The sequence below is a fragment of the Acipenser ruthenus genome, chromosome 10 (assembly GCF_902713425.1).
Source record: "Acipenser ruthenus chromosome 10, fAciRut3.2 maternal haplotype, whole genome shotgun sequence".
NCBI classification, from domain to species: Eukaryota; Metazoa; Chordata; class Actinopteri; order Acipenseriformes; family Acipenseridae; genus Acipenser; species Acipenser ruthenus.
In genome coordinates, this window is record NC_081198.1 from 920,697 (window position 1) to 942,999 (window position 22,303).

The 22,303-nt window shown below is 43.5% G+C and overlaps 1 protein-coding gene across 3 annotated transcripts in view; it reads right to left on the reverse strand.

Annotated features, from left to right (window-relative positions):
• The window catches only part of LOC117400465 (low-density lipoprotein receptor-related protein 8-like), a 62,702-nt gene that overhangs the window by 23,502 nt on the left and 16,897 nt on the right, over positions 1–22,303 (reverse strand). For all 3 annotated transcript variants that reach the window (XM_059031435.1, XM_059031436.1, XM_034000520.3), the window contains exons 3-4: positions 8,765–8,887; positions 2,385–2,513 (exon numbers count right to left, since the gene is read on the reverse strand). In XM_059031435.1, the coding sequence (XP_058887418.1) occupies positions 2,385–2,513; positions 8,765–8,887 (252 nt within the window). The remainder of the gene's footprint in view (positions 1–2,384; positions 2,514–8,764; positions 8,888–22,303) is intronic.

The following is a 22,303-nucleotide window of genomic DNA, read 5'->3' on the forward strand; positions in this document are numbered from 1 at the left end:
TGCCTGCTCGAGTCGGAGGGCTCTCTCTACTTGAATAATATATTGATATTTTTATTATTACAGTCCTAAACTCTAAATGAAGGTTATCTGTGCTATTGTCACACACTGTAATAACCTGCTGCAAGATTTCTGGAGCCAGCTGCAGAATCCAATGGAATGAAAAAAAAAGAAACAGAAAACACACACACAGACAGACAGCTGAAAAACAATTTAACCTCCAAGCTTCAACTGCAGCTTTTGAGCCTACGTACTTCACCATGTACAGTATATACAAATCTACTGTTAAAGGAGATTGCGAGCACCGGTTCCCAGCATTGCCAAAGTCAAGAGAAGAAATCTGCAGATTGGAAAAAACGAACTGTGAGCTAGTGGTTAAAAACCATTTGCTGTTTCAATTCTGTTTGGTTTTGTGTCAATTGTTTTCCATCCTGAGGCAGACAGGCGTGCTTGTTGAATGCCTCTTAATCTCTGAGCTGTTGCATGCTTTATTCTGTATCTTTGATTGTTTATCTGAAACATGTCTTCTTGTGGGACTAAACCAGTAAAAGACTGCAAACACAGCAGGACGATTGGGCTAAGCAGGGGCAAGTAAAGAGATGAGGGGAGAATATCCCACAGCACCGCACCGAAATGCAAAACAACCACCTGCCATCACAGCCCTTACAGCAGCCTGCTCCATCCGCCTACTGAACTAACAAACACGCCCTCCGTGTCCAGCGGAAATGATTCTGCGTTTCCGCAAATTGAGAGGTTCAACTTTAAGCGTTTTCAAAGTCAATAAAGCCCTTGTCTCAGGGTTTTGCATGCATAATGTGTTCCCCAGTCAATTAGCAAAAGTAATTCATTTTAAAGAAGTGCATGCATTAGACACAAGGAAAGCCTCGGGGACCACAGCTCTGTAGAGTCTGATCACGGGAGATGATCTGTGCTGCATGGTGTCACCAGCGAAGGTGCAGCCTGTCTTCTGTTAGGTTTACATTCACATCAGGACATGCATTATTCATAGACACATGCAGAGGCTGCTTTTTGTTAAAAGCTCTCCCATCTCTTGCTCTGATTTTGGGCTATTGTCATTATTTTTGTTCAAAAGAAACCCACTGCCAGCGAGCACACATGCTTATTGAAACACAGCCATTTCTATATAGTATTTGAAACCAAGGAGATTCTGAAAGCTGGTGTCTGGGAGCAGTTCTGGGTTGGAGGGGGGTTGCTGCAAACATATTACCCCATACTTCATTTCTTCTTGAACTAAATACTGATGTATTTGTAATGTAATATAAAAACCCTACAGGAGACTCAGAGGCACTGTATTTAATTTCCTATTTCCAGGATCTACACAAGTGTAGATCAACTGAAGAGCAGACCCACCCTCTCTCCAGGCTGAATCAGTGTTGCTCTCAGAGGGCGTGATGGCCCTGTCTGAGACTGCATGCTGTCTGGCTACTCAGTAATTCATGGACTGCTGGTCCATCGATCCCCCCGCCCCCCTCCATACAGTACACATGAGGTCTCATTGACTTGTGCACTGCAATGGATACAAGAGGAAACAGCAGACTGCCTTAAATGCGGCTTATACTCTACACATCCAGAAACTGCCATCATCATCGCCCTGAAATCAATTTGAAATCAAAAGCACCAATGCAAGACCTTGGTTAAGATAGTAACACGTTAGCTAGAGTGCACGAACGAAAGCTGGATTAGGCGTTTATAATTAAAGAGGTATTAAGAGAAAGTAGTATGCATCCAGTATGACAGCAGTGTGTGCCGTAGAAAGATGTGTTCTTGCTAAGAGTCATGCGTGGGGGAGCGGTTTGAAAGCTTCAGATTAGACTCTGGAAGTGTTTGCCCTGAGCTACTGACAGAGTGCTTGGGCTGAGGTGAGTGTTGGGGTACATGTCATCATCAGTGTGAAAAGAAGCTTGGTGATGAATTATTATTGTTTTTTTACGTTATTTACCCAGAACACATTTAATATGATGATCTGCAATTCTTTCCGGGGAGACAGAAACCTTGGGTTTGCCTGGGGTGTTTGAAAGATTGATCACGCTGATGTGATCGGGTCTGAAGCACATCCTACTGTAGCTCTGATTGATGGAAACACTTCACACAGAAACCTGCCTGTGCGCTGCAAGCTCCAAACCGCTCTGCAGCGCCGCCCACCTTTTCTCATTTAAGTGTAATTATGCTCTTTGTCTCTCTCTCTCTCTGGAATGGGCTCTGATTCTGTGCTTGTGTCAGATTCTCACTAGAACATGGGTGCTGTGTTCTTGCAGCTCTCTCTCTCTCTCTCTCTCTGGAATGGGCTCTGATTCTGTTCTTGTGTCTGATTCTCACTAGAATGTGGGTGCTGTGTTCTTGCAGCTCTCTCTCTCTCTCACCCTCACCTGAAGGGCACGCAGCCTCATCCATGCCGTTCTCACAGTCTGTCTCCCCGTCGCATTGCCATGACAACGGGATGCACTTATTACTGGAACCCCCGCAGTTGAATTTCTCAGGCGGGCACGTCTGTCGGCCTATCAGGTGAGAAAGGAAACAGGCAGTTAATAACCAAGAGGAAACCCAGCCCGTAATGAGTTCCCTGTGAAAAATCACAGGTCGGGGAGATCTGGTTTGTAGCACCAGGGTCCCAGGGTTTCCACAAGTGGGTACAGGGACCACCTCTAGTCAGCAAGAGTCCAGGAACTAATGCTGTGGGAACACAAAAGGTTTCAGGAGACTAGGTTTCAGGCCACCTCATATATATAGACAAACAGAGAGCGACTATGTATCATGGTTTGTAAATGCTGGAAAAATATTACAGGACACATCTAGTCAATTAATTTTATTCTTCAGCTGTTTTTGCGGTTGAGAGGACTCTGCCCGGTCCATGAGTTAAGGATTAGCACTGCATGGCTGATCAATGGTTAAGAGGTATTAGACTCGCATCTGGACTGATTCCGCCCCAGAGAGCTGAATCTTCCCTGAGTCAAGCGCTTCTTTATTAGCCTGATCCTGGCCACGACTTGTATTATAAAAAGAGCTGATTTGTTGAAATAGTGTAAAGTCAAAGGCTGTTATATAAATATCAAACGGTTTTGTTGTAGTTTTACAACACAATTTAAAAGGCTTTGTGAATCTGTCCCAGTATTTAATTCACTCAATACTTTATCATTCTCCCTGGCAGCAGTGAGGAGGGGCCTGCTGCCATTTACCTTCCATTCATCCAAAACACGTCCTCCCTCCACCAAAACCTACTTCAGTCGAATCCTTAAATTCAGCTTCATCAATTTTAAACGCCTTGTCCAGGTTCCGGAAGCCTAGTCTGAGGCAGCTTTGTGTCTCCCCTGATGGGCTGTGCAGTGGCCTGAAACCTAGTCTCCTGAAACCAAGTTCCAAGCCACAAAGTGGCTTTGTGTTTCTTCATCTTAAGATAATTTTTTATGTGGATTCCAAATAAATTGTGGCGGTTTGAACCAAGCTACATTATAGTATGACGAACCCAGATCAGCAGGATCTTTTCCATGTGCAAGTTATCCATGTGTTCCTAGGTATCATTGAGGAGGGGGGGAGGGCGTTACGAGGCTGCTCTCATAACATGATTAGATGGTTTTTATGTACGCTCAGGTGGGCTATCTGCAGATTAATACAGTTTTGATTTATTGTCGACGAAATCCGTTCTAACAGCGAGACAGAAAGTCGCACATTATAAGCTTCCTGAATTGCTGTGTTTACATTAAGGCGATGGTAAAGTGATTGATTCGGTTATCTTTTTAATTCTGTTGCCTAATCTGGAAGTGATCAATTCATTGTCTAGTTCATGTTGAAACCATAATAAAGCCAATAGCTCACTGTCATCTCTGTTGTGCCATCATCTTCATCAGGGCAGTATGATAATATCTAGCTGGCGTGTGCAAGGGTTTGTCCTTTAAAGAGGTACAGCACTGTGTTTAAAAGAAGAAGCTTATTTAATAGTAAGCTCGTGGTGTAGCAGAGGCCTGGATTATTAAATCTCATGTCTGAATCTGAGTTTATTCCATCTTCCATCTTTCCAATGCATTGAGGCTGTGTGGTCCAGTGGTTAAAGAAAAGGGCTTGTAACCAGGAGGTCCCCGGTTTAAATCCCGGCTCAGCCTGTGTGACCTTGAGCAAGTCACTTAACCTCCTTGTGCTCCGTCTTTCGGGTGAGACGTTGTTGTAAGTGACTCTGCAGTTGACGTATAGTTCACACAGCCTAGTCTCTGTAAGGCGTCTGCTAAATGAATAATTAATAATAACTAACTGATGGGCCGCTGTCCTTATATCATTTTTTTTTTTTTTATTTCAAATGTTGTAATGTCATTTTTAGTGCACACTGTTTTACAAATTTTAGGAGAATTTCTGCTTGCATATCCCATTGTAGTCCTGGGTCTACAAACAAGGGCATGTTGACTTATTTGCTTAGCAAACAAAATCCCCTCCAAAAAAGAAAGGGATAGATGCATGCACGTGTACATGGGTTGTTGTACCCTATGGAGTTTTTGCTTGTAGTACAGAAGAGGTGCCTGCTGCTGTGCTAGGGGTAGAACACAAAGCTGCTGAGCCCTGTGCCTGATGCATGATGCACAGTACGCTTGTTATTCTATAGGGTGCACGCTGTTATCCGAACATGACTGTAGTTGGATGTGTATCCTTTAAATCCATTTCACTGTTACAGTGCCATGCAGTTGTAGAGTAAAGCAATTTTCTAAACAGCCACTGAAGTCAATGCATAGAGCCGCAGAACCACAACAATAGCACCTGCGCTCCATGCCAGCCTACAAGAGACAGCATAGGAAACAACCAGACTCAACAGCACATGCGTTTGCAGTACCCTAGTGCTCAAAGAACAGCTTTACTGCCATTAGCCCACATTAACACAAACAACACCCAGACACCCAGTGATTAATATATCACACTACATGCGTACATTGGGGGCTGGCTTTGTTTAAGCTTGCAGAAACGGGGTCAGCTTTTGGTCACGGTGCTGCTATTAAAAAACCACTAGCATGAAGGGCACATTTTGTAAAGGTCTTGGCAGCCCGGGCTTCCTCACCCTAGGATCCACACGCACACACGCACGCACACACACACACAGGCTTGAACGTGCTTTCTATGCATTCCCCTCGGGGTATACTTCTTCCTTGTGATTATGTTTTGTATGCTATGCATCACAGCAGGTGTGTGAATTGAATGCCATGAATATAGAGAGTGCCGTGAAGCGCAGTGCTCAGGGCCAGGCTGCGGTTCCTGGTTCTGATGAACCTGCAGAAAGAGGGATCACTGTTCAACCACACTCTCTAATTAAAACAAACCAGATGGACTAGCAGGGAGGAATAAAGATTAACTTTATCTGCATTGCATTACACTGGAAAAATGAGTGAACAAATATTAGGGAGAACTCACAGAAAAAAAAAAAAAGATTGCAGAAAGGATGATCAGAGCCAGACACCAGCTCACTGATAGGAGATTCTACCACTACTGCTCCATAACTGCTAACTGAGCTTCAGAACTGCATTTAGAACCTAGCATTTGCATTCCAGTTATTCTCTTTGTTGTGTGGCTAGAATGGAGTCCCAGTGGTTTGTGTGTCTCTTCTCCTTCCTAGAGGTGTGGAAGCTTCAAGGTAACATGACATCTGGAGTGTTGGTTTTTGTTTTTTGCAGCTGTCTAAATGGCCTGAGCTGCAACTTGTGTGGCCGACCAGGTTGTTTTCAGAGCTGATTTGTATGCGCTGTGGAATGCAGCATGCTGTGCACTGAAGGGAAGTTCCAGTCTGTTGTGAAGTTTTATAAATGGGAATTTAAATCCCACTCTTAAAGTGGTTGTAGCGAGCAAAATAATTCCACGAATCTTACCTGCAGAGTATTTTTATTCACTATATACTGAAGGTCTCAGTTTTGGAAGAAAGGCATGTTATAGCAGCCATGTATTCTCATTTTAAATACGGTATCTGGTGCTACACTACTGGACCAACACATGGTTTAACCCATCAGATCCAGGCTCTTTCTCATGCCCCAGCACCACACACCACATCGTGGGGTAATGAAGGAAATGTGACTGTCATCTAGATTCTCTGAAGAGTAAGGATTTGAACCGTCTCTCGCCTTGTCTCTTTTCCTCCGGCACTGTTTTGGGATCAGCACACTGAATAAACTAAAGCCACTCCCACCACACTTGTTTTTATTGTGTTGTTTGTACATTGGAACTGTACAACCAATTCCGTGTCCAGTATACTGGGCACAAAGCGACACAGGTTTAAAATTCAAAATCAATACACATCCGACAGCTTTTCAGTACTTCAGTGTCTTGAAAACCCTTTAATATTTCAGAACTGGTTTCCTGCAAGTCTCTCAAGGTAAATCTCCATGCAACACTGGCATTGCAGGGCTGTAATGACACAGCTCCTTGCTGTACTCTTGTATGTATGTGTGTCACTGAAGGCACAGGAAAGTGATGAATGGTAATTAGTTTTGCTCCAGCTGTGTACTGAAGACAAGCAGATCCCTGGATAGCAGCATTTTTAATCACTGAAATATTTACTCAGATTCACGTTCAAGCACTCTGTTGTCAAGCCTTTAACTTAACTGCTCTAACAACATCCAATTCAATCCGAGAAGCTAAATCAGTTTGGATGGGGCTAAATGAATATTCCTTCTCCGAAGAGCTCCACTAAACACTAATGATGCTCTGCTGAGATGCAGGGCTTCCCACAGAGAGCAGTGTGGGGCAGCAGGGATGAAAAACAAAGCACCCTGCTCACCCACGTGGGAAACTGCATCAAGAGCTGCTGAATGGCTTGATGCATGAAATTGAAACCCTTCTGAGCATCTGACTGAAGCCCTCCTTTGTATGCAAAAAACAACTGGCAAAACAGCATAGCATGTGGGGAGAGTGCTGAGGGAACATGGATTTCGGGAGCGCTAGCCCCAGGATGTACAGTTACACTGATTGTTATCAGTATCACAGGCACAGGTACAGATGCCTCCTCTGCAGTACTACAGCAGACAGTGACCCAGCGCTCCACCAGCACAGGTAATGGAAAGCACTGTGTGCTTACGATGCCATTGCTGAACCCTGCACGCATGACAAGGGGACGGGGTATCAGCTTGTGAGAAAACACTCGTCCAGGGAAATCGACTTCCCTGCACAGTGGAGAACCGAAACCGAACCGACACTGAGCACTGCTTACAGGATTCCTCATTCACTTATTAAACAAGACTCCTGAATCCACTAGTCCTCTACACATTCCAACGGTTCACATGTACTAGTCTGTACAAACAAATAATATTTAATCAGCAAAAGATTAACAAAGGTCAATGACTGCAGCTTGTATTACCCAGCCTGACCCTGGAAAGGTTAAGAAAGGTTCTCTTTGCTTAGCTGCCTGACACTGTCAGCATGCATTAAAGTCTGTGCTGCTCCAGCAAGCTCCCGTCGGCTGCATGCCCCGTGGCTCATCAACATGCACCATCATTTAGTCAGCTTGTAAACGGAAACAGATTCCACTGCCAGGACTCGACCCCAGAGAAAATGTCACTCTGCATTCCAAAAAAAACCAAAGCTGTGAAGTCGAAGACATGAGTGGGTTCAAAAAGCATAAACAAATTGATCGAACCAACTGATGTACTATTTGTGGATAAAAGCATCTGCCAAATAAATAAATAAATAAATAAATACATAGTAAAATGAATAATAATAATAACAACAGCAGCAATAATAGTTTCCTTTATACATCACGCACAGTCCAAAGCTGTCTTAATACAGTTCTTACTGTTCCATGAGCTTGTTACCTACACCCTGAGGCCAGTCAGGCTCATTTTAAAACCTGGAATGGGGGAAGCTGCTATGCAATAGGAGTCCTGTTTCCATCCCTGCGTTTGTATTCTTGTGCTGCCAACAGGCGCTATTCGACAAGAAATATAAACATACTTGGGAGATGGGAATCCAAGACAGAAGTCAATAGTAATTTGGTTAGTGTTCCGAGGTCACTACTCCACTTCGATCAGCACACCAGGTTCTTTATCTTGCTGTGTAGCCGTCAGATTTCTGTCGATATGTCGATATAACAAGACATCTATTAAAAATGACAGCTGTCAGCAGTTGCAAGCTGTGAATGATTGTGTTTAATGTTTTAATTGTACTGTACAGCAGTTCTTGTGAAAGGAATAGCACTGATAGCATAAAAACACACAGGAAACATCACGAACACGAGCTTCTCCAACGCTGATTCCCAATGTCCTGTCCACCCACCCCCGGTGTCCACTTCCCATTCAGCATCCAAGCCCTCTCCTGCCCTTGACTGACAGCAAAGACAAATTACTGGCAAATTTGACATGGACAGCTGCTTTGAGATCACCATGCTGATTTATTGCCCACTCTGGATACTGAACTGGAGACTGTCCGGCTGGCTAGAAGATCCCATCCATCACCAATGTGCTGATCAACCTGCAGAACCCCACTACAGCATCCTGTCCATCACCAGACCCATTCTTTATCACCCTAAGCTTTATGGGGAAGAGGACGGTAGGATTGGGTCTGAACTCCGAAGACGTGAACAATGATGAGGACATTACCCGAGACACTTGACTTAATTAGAAGTGTTCCCTCACAATCAACCCGAACCCGAAGCCCACTTCACTGCGCCTCCGTTATAACCCGCCGTGTAAGACCTCAGTAAAGGAACTGTGCTCATCGTATCGTAGATGCGCTGGTCCTGAGCAAGGTGCCAGACTGCATGGAAAGAAGTATTCCTGAGACTGTCACTTACTGCACGTCGATCCTGCCTCGTCGGATCCATCGGAGCATTCTGCCTCCCCATCGCAGAGCCACCTCGCAGGGATGCACTGGCCGTTCTGACAGGTGAAGTCCGTCGGGGCACAGGTCTTCTTCACTGCCCAGGGGAAACAAGGGTAGGTAAATACATTGGGAGCTACAGTGATACAAGATGTACAGTAGTATGCATGTTTATTAGAACACCACCCCATTGCTTCTGTAGTTTTGATTTGTTGTGCATGTGAAATCAAACCACTGTCAAAATACGCAGATTAGTGATCGTCTAATTTAATTGATGACTTTATAGGCCACACATGTAATTAATTTAAAACAGTAAAAGAAAAGGAACCTATAGCCACAAATGGTAAAATGCATGAGACTTTTTGGAACTTGATTAAGATGCCTAATTAAAGCACAAAGTGGTTTAACATTTTCACACACGAGTGGTTATTGGGTCTATATCATTGACTACTCATTGAAATTCTCACAGCATGAGATCTTGAGGTGTTCTAATAAATTTGCACACTACTGTAGGTGCATCACATTATTAAAGGATGCAGATTCAAAAGGAGTAGTAAAGGAGGATTTAAAATGTAGATCTTGAGCTAATTTCCTGCTTGTTCATGACTTTATTGGGGACATGCATATTTCTTTTAAAGAACCACTCTAGCTCTGCAGATCTTGGTCTCCCTCTTCCTGCTTCACCCACGTGATCTACCACATGAAGTCTTGTGGCCAGACCACGGATACTGACCACAGGAAGCGATTTGTCGCCAGGAAAAAGAAAGTGTTGAGGCTTTGTTTTGCTACAGTGTGGCCCTTGGAAAACCTGGAAAACCCCAATTAAAGATCAAAACTAAAACAAAAAAAATCAAGTGTAACAGGGCGGAGGCTGTGTGTGAACCGGCAACCCTGTGCAATACAAGCTAGTGCCTTAAGCATACTACAAAAGAGAGAGGGGCTCGTCTGCATTGGTGGGCTGGAGCTTTTAACCTCATCTCACTGACAGTGTACAGAATCCGTAACTCCAGTGTATCACACAACACTGCCCGTTACACAAGCAAAGGACAAAAAGATGTGCAATACAACAACATGGGGACCAGCAATGCAGCTAATGCTACCCAGTAGGAAGAAGATATATTTTAAAGTCTTGGTTAGCACTCACTTATTATTGATGATTTTATTAATATTAAAATGTAAAAATTACATTTCACACTCGGATTGTACTAAATATGAACACAAGAGGATGGTTTCGGCTGGCGAAAAATCCACCAGCTCTTCCTTGATTAGCTTCCAGCCCCTAAAGTTTGATACTTAAAGATAAAAAGCTAAATTCTGCTGAAACGTGGCAATTTAAAATCATGACCAAAAACATTTATAAGAAGTTGCACTTGTGAAATATATAGTATTCTCTGCAGATAATTTGGGAAAATTGCAAAGTACACAACACGTTTTGATTAGTATTCTTTATCAATATCTTAAAGATGTTTGCTAAAAATTGTTTCTTTCAGTATTACAATTGCTTACTATAGGAGTGTTTTACAGCTGTTGATTAAGTGTACATTCTTGTGAAGGACTGTGTACAAGGGTTTATTATTATAGTCTATACTGGACTTTCTCCTGATCACAGTGTTTTTATTGGCACCACTGCAAGTCATTGAATGAGAAATAAAAATTGGAGGCAGAATAAATCTGGTAAGATTAGAGGCAAAGCTGGATGCATTTGTCCATTAGGATTCTTTATAATGGGATAACAGCTCCCAGAAGATTGATAAGAATCCCTGGCCATGCCAGACTCTTGCCTCTCCAGCAAATGCAGGTGGGTGTCTGCCACTTCCTACTTCATTTTCTCTCAATGTCAAGGACGTCTCGAGGTGAAGATCAAGGCTGAGCTGCCATCTGAGCGCAGCTGCCTGGACTGGGGTAAAGTTCTGCCAGATCTCATCAGGCTGTGTGTGGCAAGGAAAAAACAAGCGCCACCCCTTTAATCTCTTACCAATGCTGTGATTCGGGGGCTGGCTTTCAGTTTTGTAAACAAATTAATGCGACCTTGCTGGGAAAGAACCGCATGGCTTGGAAACTGAATCTTTTCACTCGACTCGACTGTCAGTGGGGGTTCAGGAGGAATGTGGGAGAATCCGGACCAGCTCAGATTGGCACACAATCCCTGCTCATGGAAACTAGGTATAAGTGGTGCACGAATGCCTAAACACTGCCCAGCGAATAGCAAAGCTGGAATTCTAACCCCAGGACCTCTTGGCTCCAGATTCTGTGCTCCAACACGCCCCAGTTCCTGCAGTGCTGAATGTGCTACCAGGCCCTGTGTCAGCAGCGCTGCAGAACCTTCCTTATAAATCCTGTGCGTGAGGCAAACAGTAAAGAGCAACTTAACAAAGCTGCAGGCTTAGCTAAAGCAATCCAGCATCCCCACTGTTCGTGTGCTGCAGAGCCCAAGGGAAGAATCTAAAACTCAATTTGTTGTTACCTCCCACCTGCCTGGTACAATTGCTTACTGGCCACCTTTCTGAGACAGATCATATATCTGAATCCAACATGCACAGCAAGAGCCAAGAACAGGTTGTAACGTGAGCAGTTCAGTTGCAATTGTCGTTCTCAAAGGACCCCCCTAGCCACCCTCCACTCTTTATTATTGTTTAGTTGAACTTTGAAATATTTCAGTAGGTGCAACACAGCCTCTCCTCCAGGTTTGTCTGCAGGAATTGGAGTCCCCAAGTGCTCCCCTTGGTAGACAGTGTCCTTGTCAGAGAAAGTACTCAACTCTGTCCCACACAGCAAGATGGCACAGCGAGATCTATTTTAATGATGCAAGCACCCTTCTAAAAGTTTAATAGCACTGTATTTTTGCCATGGTATTTTCTGAAGTTTTACCATGCTTGTCCATGGTTACACTCTGCATTTCCCATATAGTTTACCCTGGTTTGCCATGCTTATTATTAAGCTTTACTGTACTTCGCTATTCGTTACAATGCTTACCTTGCTTTATCATGCTTCCACTTTGCTATACTTTAACTGTCAAGAAACTTTAAACTCACTATTTTTATTGTATGTAGTAATATTAAAAAAAAAAATGATTAAAAAAATGTATGAAAATCATAAAGGTTTGTAAAGAGTTAGATAGAGAAGAATTTAAGATTTGCCAGCATTTGAGTAGTTAAAACAGACCCCATCACGTGGTAAGTGGAGTTTTCGCAATAAAACGATCAGATAAGACGTCACAGCAAAGACATGTGGGGTGCACAGTAACATGAGGAGAGAGCTGCAGTCGGACCCTCAGAGCTCGTTTCTTTTTTTTTTTTAAATTTAGTCGTTGCCAATTATTTTTATTATTTTCTCCCAATTTGGAATGGCCAATTATTTATTACGGTCGGCTCACCGCTACCACCCCTGCGCTGACTCGGGAGGGCGAAGATGAACACACGCTGTCCTCCGAAGCGTGTGCCGTCAAGCCGACCGCTTTTTTTTTCACACTGCAGACTCACCATGCAGCCACCCAAGAGCTACAGCGTCGGAGGACAACGCAGCTCTCGGGCAGCTACAGGCAAGCCCGCAGGCACCCGGCCAGACTACAGGGGTCGCTAGTGCGCGGTGAGCCGAGGACACCCTGACCGACCTAACCCTCCCTCCCCCCAGGCGACGCTCGGCCAATTGTGCGCCGCCCCTTGGGAGCTCCCGTCCTCGATCGGCAAAGGAATAGCCTGGATTGGAACTCGCGACTTGCAGGCTGTAGAGCGCATCCTGCACTCACGTGGAGCGCCTTTACTGAATGCGCCACTCCGGAGCCCAGAGCTCGTTTCCTGTTTAAATAAAATAAAAACATAAAAATAATAATAAATGAAATATAAAATAAAAAAAAGTTTTAGGATATTCGTGAAACTGGCTGCGGGTTAAGAAGCCAGCAACGGTGTAGATCAAACAGAATGAGAGCGAGCTGCGGCTTAGTGAATCTTGGATCACCTAATGAGAGCAAGAAGGCAGCAGCTAAGAATGTGGTGTGATGAATGACTCGATTTATATACCTGTACGTCTTTCTGATTACCAGACCCTTCAACCTGAATAACAAAGCAGGCAAACTGCGCGGTTTAAAATTATATATAATTATAATTCATATATAATTATAAAATCAAATAAAAAAAAAAAATGAAAAGGGGACAACCTGTCGCTGTGAGATTTCGGAGGGGCAATGTGCTTGGGGTTGAAATGGTTCTTAGAAGATGAAAGGGATCACCTGGGAAAAGTGCTGTGCTGGAGTGCTGGACTCTTCCAGCCTCCAGCCGTCAGCCGTTAGTCATCAGGCCGCCCCCCCCCAAAGACAGAACAAAGGCTGACATCTGAAGAGATCTCTGAAGATCAGGCTTCAAGGGAAGTGAGGATTATCATACACCCGAGACCAGAGGCACTGCATCCAAACCACCAGAGCCAGCGCGCTGTCTGGAAAGCTCTCCTAGATTTGAGAGCAGTTCCGCTAAACAGCGTAAAGGGCTGATCATCGCTTTCAAACATACGAAAATAATAAATGCCCATTGGCAAAATAATGTGGTATCATGACACATTTTCTGGGGGAAAAAACACCCATAATTTCTTTACTTAGCGACAACCCATTTACATTTTATTTGTTTAATTACTTACAGGCCATTGAAACACTTTAATTATGTTTAGTTTTTGTCTGCTGGGAGAAAGTCTTCTCTGAAAACTTCATTTTTATAAGGTTTCTGCAATGTAAAATCTAGTGTAAAAAATATATATATTTGTGATCAAACAAAAATCAATGAAATTGAAACGGGGGTCTGAGCCTACACACGCCACCTAAAACGTATCAACATTCATCGTGTCGTGTTCAGTCTTTTCCCCCGTGTTTGCCTGGAGGCTTACAGAGATTATCATCATTGTAACTGTATATAACTGTATTAGCGCTGGAAGGTTTTATAATTAGATTGTAAACAAAAAGATCCCCGGCTAATATGCGGGAAACTAAAATGAAAAAACTCAGGGGAGAGATGACTTGTGATCGCTCAGCATGCAAACCGTTCCTATCTAATTAAAAAAAAATAATAAGATGACACTATTTGTATTTTATCAAAGGTCTGCAGTAAAGTCATTGTCTGTCTGTCTGCAGCGTGTATTTAAACTGTATTTTGCAAAAGCAGATCAAGGGACCAGTCTGTGCTGCAACGGGTTCCCATTCCTGCAGGTCAAGGGGCCAGTCCGTGCTGCAACGGATTCCCATTCCTGCAGGTCAAGGGGCCAGTCCGTGCTGCAACGGATTACCATTCCTGCAGGTCAAGGAGCCAGTCTGTGCTGGCAAACCCAGCAGGTGTCGTGTTACTGCGAGACTGCCTGTGTGAAAGCCGTCATAGATCCAGCCTGGAAAGCTTCAGATGCTGACAAGATCTGTACCGACCATTGAGATTCACTCTATTGAGCCAGACAGCAACCTCCCACCCCAGCCCCACTCCGAAGGGCTTCCTGTTTACAATGAGTCGACCCCACGAGAGTCAGTGTTTTAAATAGTGTCTGTTACCATCTGCGGCTTCGGTGCCAAGAGTCAACGGCAACTTGAAACGCGGGCGGTGCCTGGTTAAGAGAGTGAATTTGCTTCAGCAATGCTTTCCATTAGCTTTCCCCAGGGTAATCTATCATGAAAAGCAATATATAGTAAAACCTCTCTGCCACATGTGAAACACAAAGTTATTAGGAGCGAACACACAGCCTCGTTTATAAGTGTGCTGTCGAGACAACACTAGACAGATAGCAGCAATCAGACAGGCCTGTTGTAAAGCACAGCACCTGGGGAGACAGGCATTAGGTCACATTAGCCATAACAGCTTGAGAGTCAATATTTACAAACCTATTCGGTTATAACAAATATATAAATGAGTTTCTATACCGCAATATTTTTTCATACACCTTTGCTGTCAGTGGACGGTTCCCTTTCACAGTAACTGCAGCTGAAGCAACTCTATGAAAGTAATTTTCCCCAAGAAGGTTTTGCACGTAAACACAAAACTCATTCTCCTGGCACACTAGGCAAAGATCTCAGAGATCCCGTAGGCAATTACTACCTCGGGATAGACAGGTGCAGTACGACTTTCCACAGGAAAACAGAGCTTAAAAACGAAATCATCAAGGAGGCAAAACACACTCACTTCTCCATTCTTCCGCTGACCTGAGCATGCCAGTTTCCTCTTGTCTTTTGGTGCTCCAGTACACACATTTCTGACAACACCAGAAGAGCTGAGGTTGCACTGTAGCTGCTGTTTACAGTATATACACACACACTGTAGTTCAAATGCCAGGTCTTACACCAGGGGCCACTTTAACTGCAGTGCTGTCATACTGTGCATAGGAACACAGCTTTGGCAGTCACACAGGTGATTTATAAAGGTTTTATTAAGGGTGTCTGTTGCATAGCGGTTTGATCCATTCCTGTTTTTTCTATGAGTTAAATAGAACACACCTGAGCTTGTTACCTGTACACTATGGCTGATCGAGCTCCTAGTAAAACCTGGAGTGGGTGAAACTGCTATGCATCCCTATCCATCCCTGCTGCTTTCACTGTGGGTCCTGTGAATCCTTGATGAACAAACTAAGCACAAGGACTGTCACTGGAAACCTGAACCATTAAAATCATACAAACCCAGATCTTAATGTTTAACAGTTAATCTCATGTAATGAAAATCTGCAACTAAGAATGTGCTTCATTGTGCAGCTAATGTGGTCTTTGAAAGCAAATTCTATCTGATACAGCAGAGAGATACAGAGCTGTTGTTTTACCACATAGACTCCACTGCTATGACAACCAAGCTAGTACAGGCTCTTATTGTGCTGCACAGGGCTGCTTTTACAAGCTCAGCCAGCTCACCTCTGTCTTTCATGCACTTACTTTCAAGCACTGGATGTTAAAATGTGCGGCACAAACTTGAACATTTTGGCCTTTCCGACGAGCAAACGCATGTTTTTTTTTTAATTAAAAACTGGAAGGGCAGGTTGCTTCCTGCACAGCAAAGAAAATACCAATAAGTTGGAACAAAACAGCCCATCGCTCTGCCAGTGCATCCACCATGCTGCAGAGAGGCTCTGCGGCTCCATTATCTCAAACTAATCTCTCAGATAAAAACATGCCTGCAAAAGTGATATTACACTGCAGCTTCTGAAACAGCGTGGATGACTGCAGTGCCTGCCCAAAGACCACAAACATGTGAAATGGTTTTGGGGGGGGGGAGGGGGAGGGGGAGGGGGTTGGAGGGAAATTAGTGTGGGGGGGGGTCGGAGGCTAAAGTTTGTTTGCTTCCAGGTCAAGTCTAAAAGACAATCTATAGTTACCTACCATTGTGCCGTGGTTTTAATCAGCGTGGGTATTAGTGCACGCAGCCAGAATAATATCTGTGATACTTCCTCTGTGTGGATGCTTTCCAGTCACCTAATCGTATCCAAGACGACCCAGTCCATTTGAATACAAATGACCCTTTGCAATGTCATCCCCAGCACAGGGCTCGCTGCCTTTTGTGTTTCAATTTAAATGACAAGTGAGTAAACGCTGTTGGGACTTCAGCAGTCGTGGTCGTACTAGAGATGGACAAAAATGCAGCAAGGTTTGAACAGTGCCTGGACATGTTTGCCTTCCCGTGTTGAGTTATTAAGAATAAAACAGCAGGTGCTTTCTCCCTCCTGACAGGATCGGAACACAGCCTCACAGTATTTGTCAGCCTCACAGCCAGTGCGAGGGAGGGGAGGGGGTATCATGTATTCTTTCATTTCAGTTTGGCACAAAGGGTACCTTTTTACAAACGTCCAAGATGCAAATCGCTCAACGCCTCACAATTCAACTTTGGTTAACAACATCCTGAGAACTTTTTTTTTTTAATACACAGGGTCAGTGCAGAAAGTTGCCAGCTTTTACTGCACGGCTGTCAAAGGCACTTTCACAAGGTGAGATTGATCACAGTGTCTCTCACAGACAGGTGAGGGTTTCTATATTTAAACTGGCTGGCTGCCAGGGGGTGTTGGGAAATCTGGGTTCTGGAGATAAATTGGTTTAAAAATATGAAATGAGGATTCACTTCTGCATCATTCACTTGTTAAAATGACATGCAGATTAGCCCCTTCCTGTAATACATATGGAAAGGGCTGCATTATCTTGTAAATGATAATTATTAACTTTAACATGGAAACGTATGCAAAGCAATCACTCGGCTGCAGGGTTTAACCAGCAACACCTACAGCAGGGAGGGCTTTACTGTTCCTCATTGCCTTTTGTTTTAGGTCATATGTTACTTTATTGTAGCGTTTACGACTGGAAAATGCAGATCACGTGTCACACGTTAACCAGGGAAATACAAATATAAAGTCTGTTTTTAATTTTATTTTTTAAAGCCCATTTTCAAGTTCCTGAAACTGGCACTCGTGTGAAAATGTTAGACCATTTTGTGCTTTAATTAGGTATCTTAATCAACTTCATGTGTGGCTATGTGTACCTTTTCTCTTACTATTTTAAATGAATTGCACATGTGGCCTATTTAAGTCATCAGTGAAATTAGGCAAATCACTAATTTGCCTATTTTGACAATTTTCCAAGATTTTTTTGCTACAGTGGTTGGATTTCCTAATGCAAAACAGCAGTAGCAATGGTGTGTTCAAATAGATTCAGGTCACTTGCATCAACCCAAATGCTGCAGTGCCAGTCAGGGCACCATTTAAAAAAATAAATAAATAATGCATTCCTAAAAGAATAAATAAATTCAAATCAAAGCAGAAATGTCACCTGTAACACTGCAGGGCCTGGATCCCCAAGTAGCTTTGAATTGACGGGTGCCACTCACCACTTGCTTTAAGCCTTAAGCTGATCACATCATCACGGATGAGCTGGCAAAAACATTTCTACCACGCATAAATGTCACGTCTCTCCCCACGCTACAGCAAGCAGAAACAACAGATTCAATACGACAGGAACATCACTATGGATTTTCATCTTTTCCAAGGATTTCTATTTGGTCTAATAAACCACGGGTCCAGTACCAACCTTAAAGCGATCATGAGCTCTATTCTGTCTCCAGGAAACACTGCAGATTAGAACAGAATCTGTACTGGAGTCCTGCAAGTCTAATTGAACTCTGCTGCCAGGCTATATATAGTATGGATAAAAGAAGATTGACTACTGTAACAATAAACACAGATTCCAGCTCTTTTCCAATATACCAAATAACCCCACTGCCCTATAGAGAAACATACTACAGCCAGCACCTTCCAAAAACATGTTTCCTACAGTTCACCGCAGCGAATACTAGAATACGTTCTATTAGACGATACTGTAGTGTTTATGGAAGGCTGCATCTTTGCACCTCACCCCTACACTGAGCAGACACTGCCTGACTCTTCAGTGCTGTGCCAGGATTCGTTTCTATTGTTAGTCGAATCTATTTTACTCTTTCATGTTACTTCCGTTAAAGTCCGTTACATCACAGTAGCTTGCAGTACCAAACCCCGGAATACAGATGCAATACAATTTCTGCTAAATAAACAAATAATAATAATAATAATAATAATATAACGCGCCGATTAAATCTCTTGAAAGAAACGTCCTTGACAATTGTGTCAGCCAAAACGCATCATTTATTTAATAATTACTGAACAACTAATCCAGCTCCAGTCATATCCAACCTCGTGCAAACTGATGAATTATTATTATCATTATTATTTTAAATCACACTAACTAACACTAAGTACGTTTAAAGGAGAATTCAACCATTCATCTTTCAAGCAGAAGCAGAAGCAGAAGCAGAAGCAGAAGAAGAAGAAGAAGAAGAAGAGCAGCATGTATTATATTATTATTTTATTATTTATTTATTTGGCAGACACCTTTATCGAAGGTGACTTCCAGGTGTCACAGGGCAGTACAGAGTTACAATTTATTTAAATGCAGTATGGTTTACAATAAGTGCAGTAATACTACAAGAATGCAATATGAACTAGGATGCAACGAGTTAGGATTACAACAAGTTATATCTACAAAGACATTGTAGTACAATAGCGGATCAGCTGAGGATCCAGTAACGTGGTGCTGAGGTCAGGCAAGTCCAGTGCTGAGTAGGAGGGGTGGATCAAGAGATCTACAAGTCTAATCAGGGGGAGTCTACAGTACTGTATAGAATTAGAGTATGTACTGTATATATATATATATATAGAACTTTCCTATATGGACTCCCAACCACTAACCTTGTTCACCAAACATTCCATCTCTGTTAGTGTTCAGACCCTGAAACAATACATTGACTAGCAGGCTGGCAGCTATGCACTTGAACTTCAAGATTAATGCTGTCCTCAACACATGCCATGGACTCCATAAAGCCCTCCCCTCTACTCTGTGTACAAAACCTGGATTCACAGCAATCTGGCTGGGAGCAGGGTAGAGGCGGGGCCTAGGATCATCTTGCACACATACAGCACGGTGAATAAAGGACATTGATTTCTATGAGATCTCAGCGGATCACTTTCTAGTTCGCGCAAACCAGCCCGCCGACAGGTGTCTGCTGCAAATGAGAGGCAAGCTGTGTACATGTAGAAATATTTCAATGGAGGAAAAAATCTGATCGATCACAAACCAACAGCAGAGGCAGATAAACATTGGCACGCACTGGGGTCATAATAACTCTCTAGCCAATAAAGATCATTAACCGCTCGCAGAATTATATTCACCTGATCGTCTGTCACTAGATGTGTCTCACCACACACACACACACTCACTCACTCACTCACACACACACACACACACTGCACTTCCAGGAGCCGCATCACACTCTCATCTTCAGATTGTAATGGGTGGGGTTAATCTTACAGTTTAGCTGAAGGGGTCCCTAATAGAATCGAGAAGCCTGTATCATACAAGAAGCAACGAAATGGCAGATTCCCCAGCAGTACTGGGATGCACACACAATGTTCACTTGCCAAACAGCTGCTTCTGCGTGATGCTCCAGAAAATCCTGATTTGGGAGAGGGAGTGGGGGTGTTGTGAAGGTTGCCCTCATGTAAATTGATTTCAGCTCATCCAAAGCATTTCAAATTGCATCTGAAGAACCCATTTCTTTTCAGGAACAAACGCAGTATAGTTTTTGTTTAACATGCAGCTTTTTGTATTTTTTATTTTTTTTAACAGATGCATGTCCACACTACACACTGCTAAGAGATTCTACTAGTGTACCCTCAGTATCTTCGATCCCCAGGTTTAATGGTTTAGCGCGCTGCTAAATGTCTCTACAGAGGGGACGGACAACCTTTCTGCAGTTTGGAGTCTTTTCAGAAGCAGACCCAAAGGTTGAAAAGGGAAATGAGTTAGCAAGAAATGGTAAATAACCAGGTATAGCATAAGCAAGGATAGGTAATGGCAGAGAACACACTTTATGGGATATTAAACAGGTGCAGGAATCAGTTACATAAATGTCAGCAAGGGGCTGCTTGCTCACACTCTTGCATTTCCTTTGTTTGCCCCTTATTTCTTTGCGTTGTCCACAGGACTGACAGAACAATACAGACTCTTCCACTGGGAGGGAGGAAGGACTTCCACATTTCAGATGGAGTCAAAAACAATGGCTTACTTGCTTGTTTGGCACGCTGTTCAGTATTTTTTTTCTTTTCAATTATAAAGTCCAGACACTGTCCTCGCCTAAATAACCAGCCAAAGACTGCTGTCAAGCGATAATGCGTGCTCAACAGCATGGGGATACAGGGGGTTACTGCAGTTCACAGTGAAAGAAGCTCCAACACAGAGGCTCAGCAAGGACATCTTTCACTCCCAACAGCAGTGCGAGGCAGAATAAAAGCTCAGTTTTTTGTTACCATTGAAAAGTGCTTTAGCTGACAGGCCACCCAATTAATTTGTGATCTTCACATAATCACTGTTAGGAACTAAATTCGTTTTTTTTATAAATGAAGCAAGCCTCCAAGACCATCGTATCCGAAAGCCTTCACACACACACACACACGTATTCCTTCTTATAGTACTGTAACGCCCCGGGGTCTGCTGTAACCGCGTTGGGGAAGGTTCTGGCCCTGGGTCAACAGTTCAGTGCAGCAGGCGTTCAGGGATGTCAGAGACGGGAGAATCGCCACCAATCAGGGGCTGGACTCGCTGCGCAAGTGTCCCCAGCTGAAACACTGTAGGCAGAATCAAGGGACGAGATGTCTGGTGCATCGGGCAGCAGTGTGGAGTAGTGGTGGAGTAGTGGTTGACTCTTGACCGGAGAGTCGTGGGTTCAATCCCAGGTGGGGGACACTGCTGCTGTACCCTTGAGCAAGGTACTTTACCTAGATTGCTCCCGTAAAAACCCAACTGTATAAATGGGTAATTGTATGTAAAAAGAATGTGATATCTTGTAACAATTGTAAGTCGTCCTGGATAAGGGCGTCTGCTAAGAAATAAATAATAATAATAATAATAATAATAATAATAATAATAATAATAATAATAATGTTCTGGACACAGAAATAGGTGGTGGACTGCTGCTGCTGAGCTGTGAAGAGTGTGAGAAAGGAGCAGAAGAAACCACGGGGAAGAGCAAAAGAGAAGCGGGACTAGAGTGGACCAGAGACTGCACTTGTGTTTTGGGACTTGCTTTTATATTATTTGTATTATTTTGTCGCAGTCTGAGTAGCACTATGCTGTTCAGCTGTAGTTCTACCACTGGCTAGCAAAGCAGCACACTTAACCTGCCCAGTGTAGGGTCCTGGCTTAATAAGCTGTGAATTTGAGAACCTGGAAATCCTGTGTGAGCCGCCTTCATTTCCACGCAAGACTACAGTACATTTACAGCCTACGGGCTCTCTGCTACAAAAACCAAAAAAAGGATAACTTCTTAATTATTAACTGAGTCTTAGAAAACAAAAAACAAAAAGCCAGCCATCGGCAATACCTTTGAAGATTTTTTTTATTGATCCTTTATTGAAAATAAAAGTTGTGTGCTTGTGCATACGAGGGGAGATGTTTTGATAGTTTTCTTTTGATGATTTTTTCCACTTGATCGCAATAGGTTTTAACAATGAGTATTGGTATTCAAGCTTCTATCCTGTTTTTCCCCTTCAAACACCAAAGGCATGGTTAAAAAGTGGGAGGCAGGATGGAGATGCACATTCAGCCACTCGGAGATCAATCAGCTGCTATAGAAACAACCACTGAAGGGTCAACTCATAAGTGATATGCGCTCTTTATGAGGCAGAGTGACGTGAACTGATGAGCAGAGAATGGAGGAAGGTTTTAATGTGTCAGTGTCACGTCACCTCCACAGCCTTTGCTTGCCATAAAGCTGATCTGCGAGAGCCGTGCAGAACATGTTATTAATGTCCACTCAAAGCACCCCCCCCCCCAACCCCAGGGTCTGTAGTGTAATTGAACACACGCTGGCTCCGGCACACAGGCCTCCCAGAACGAACAGGCTCCAGCACACGGGCCTCCCAGAACGAACAGGCTCCGGCACACGGGCCTCCCAGAACGAACAGGCTCCGGCACACGGGCCTCCCAGAACGAACA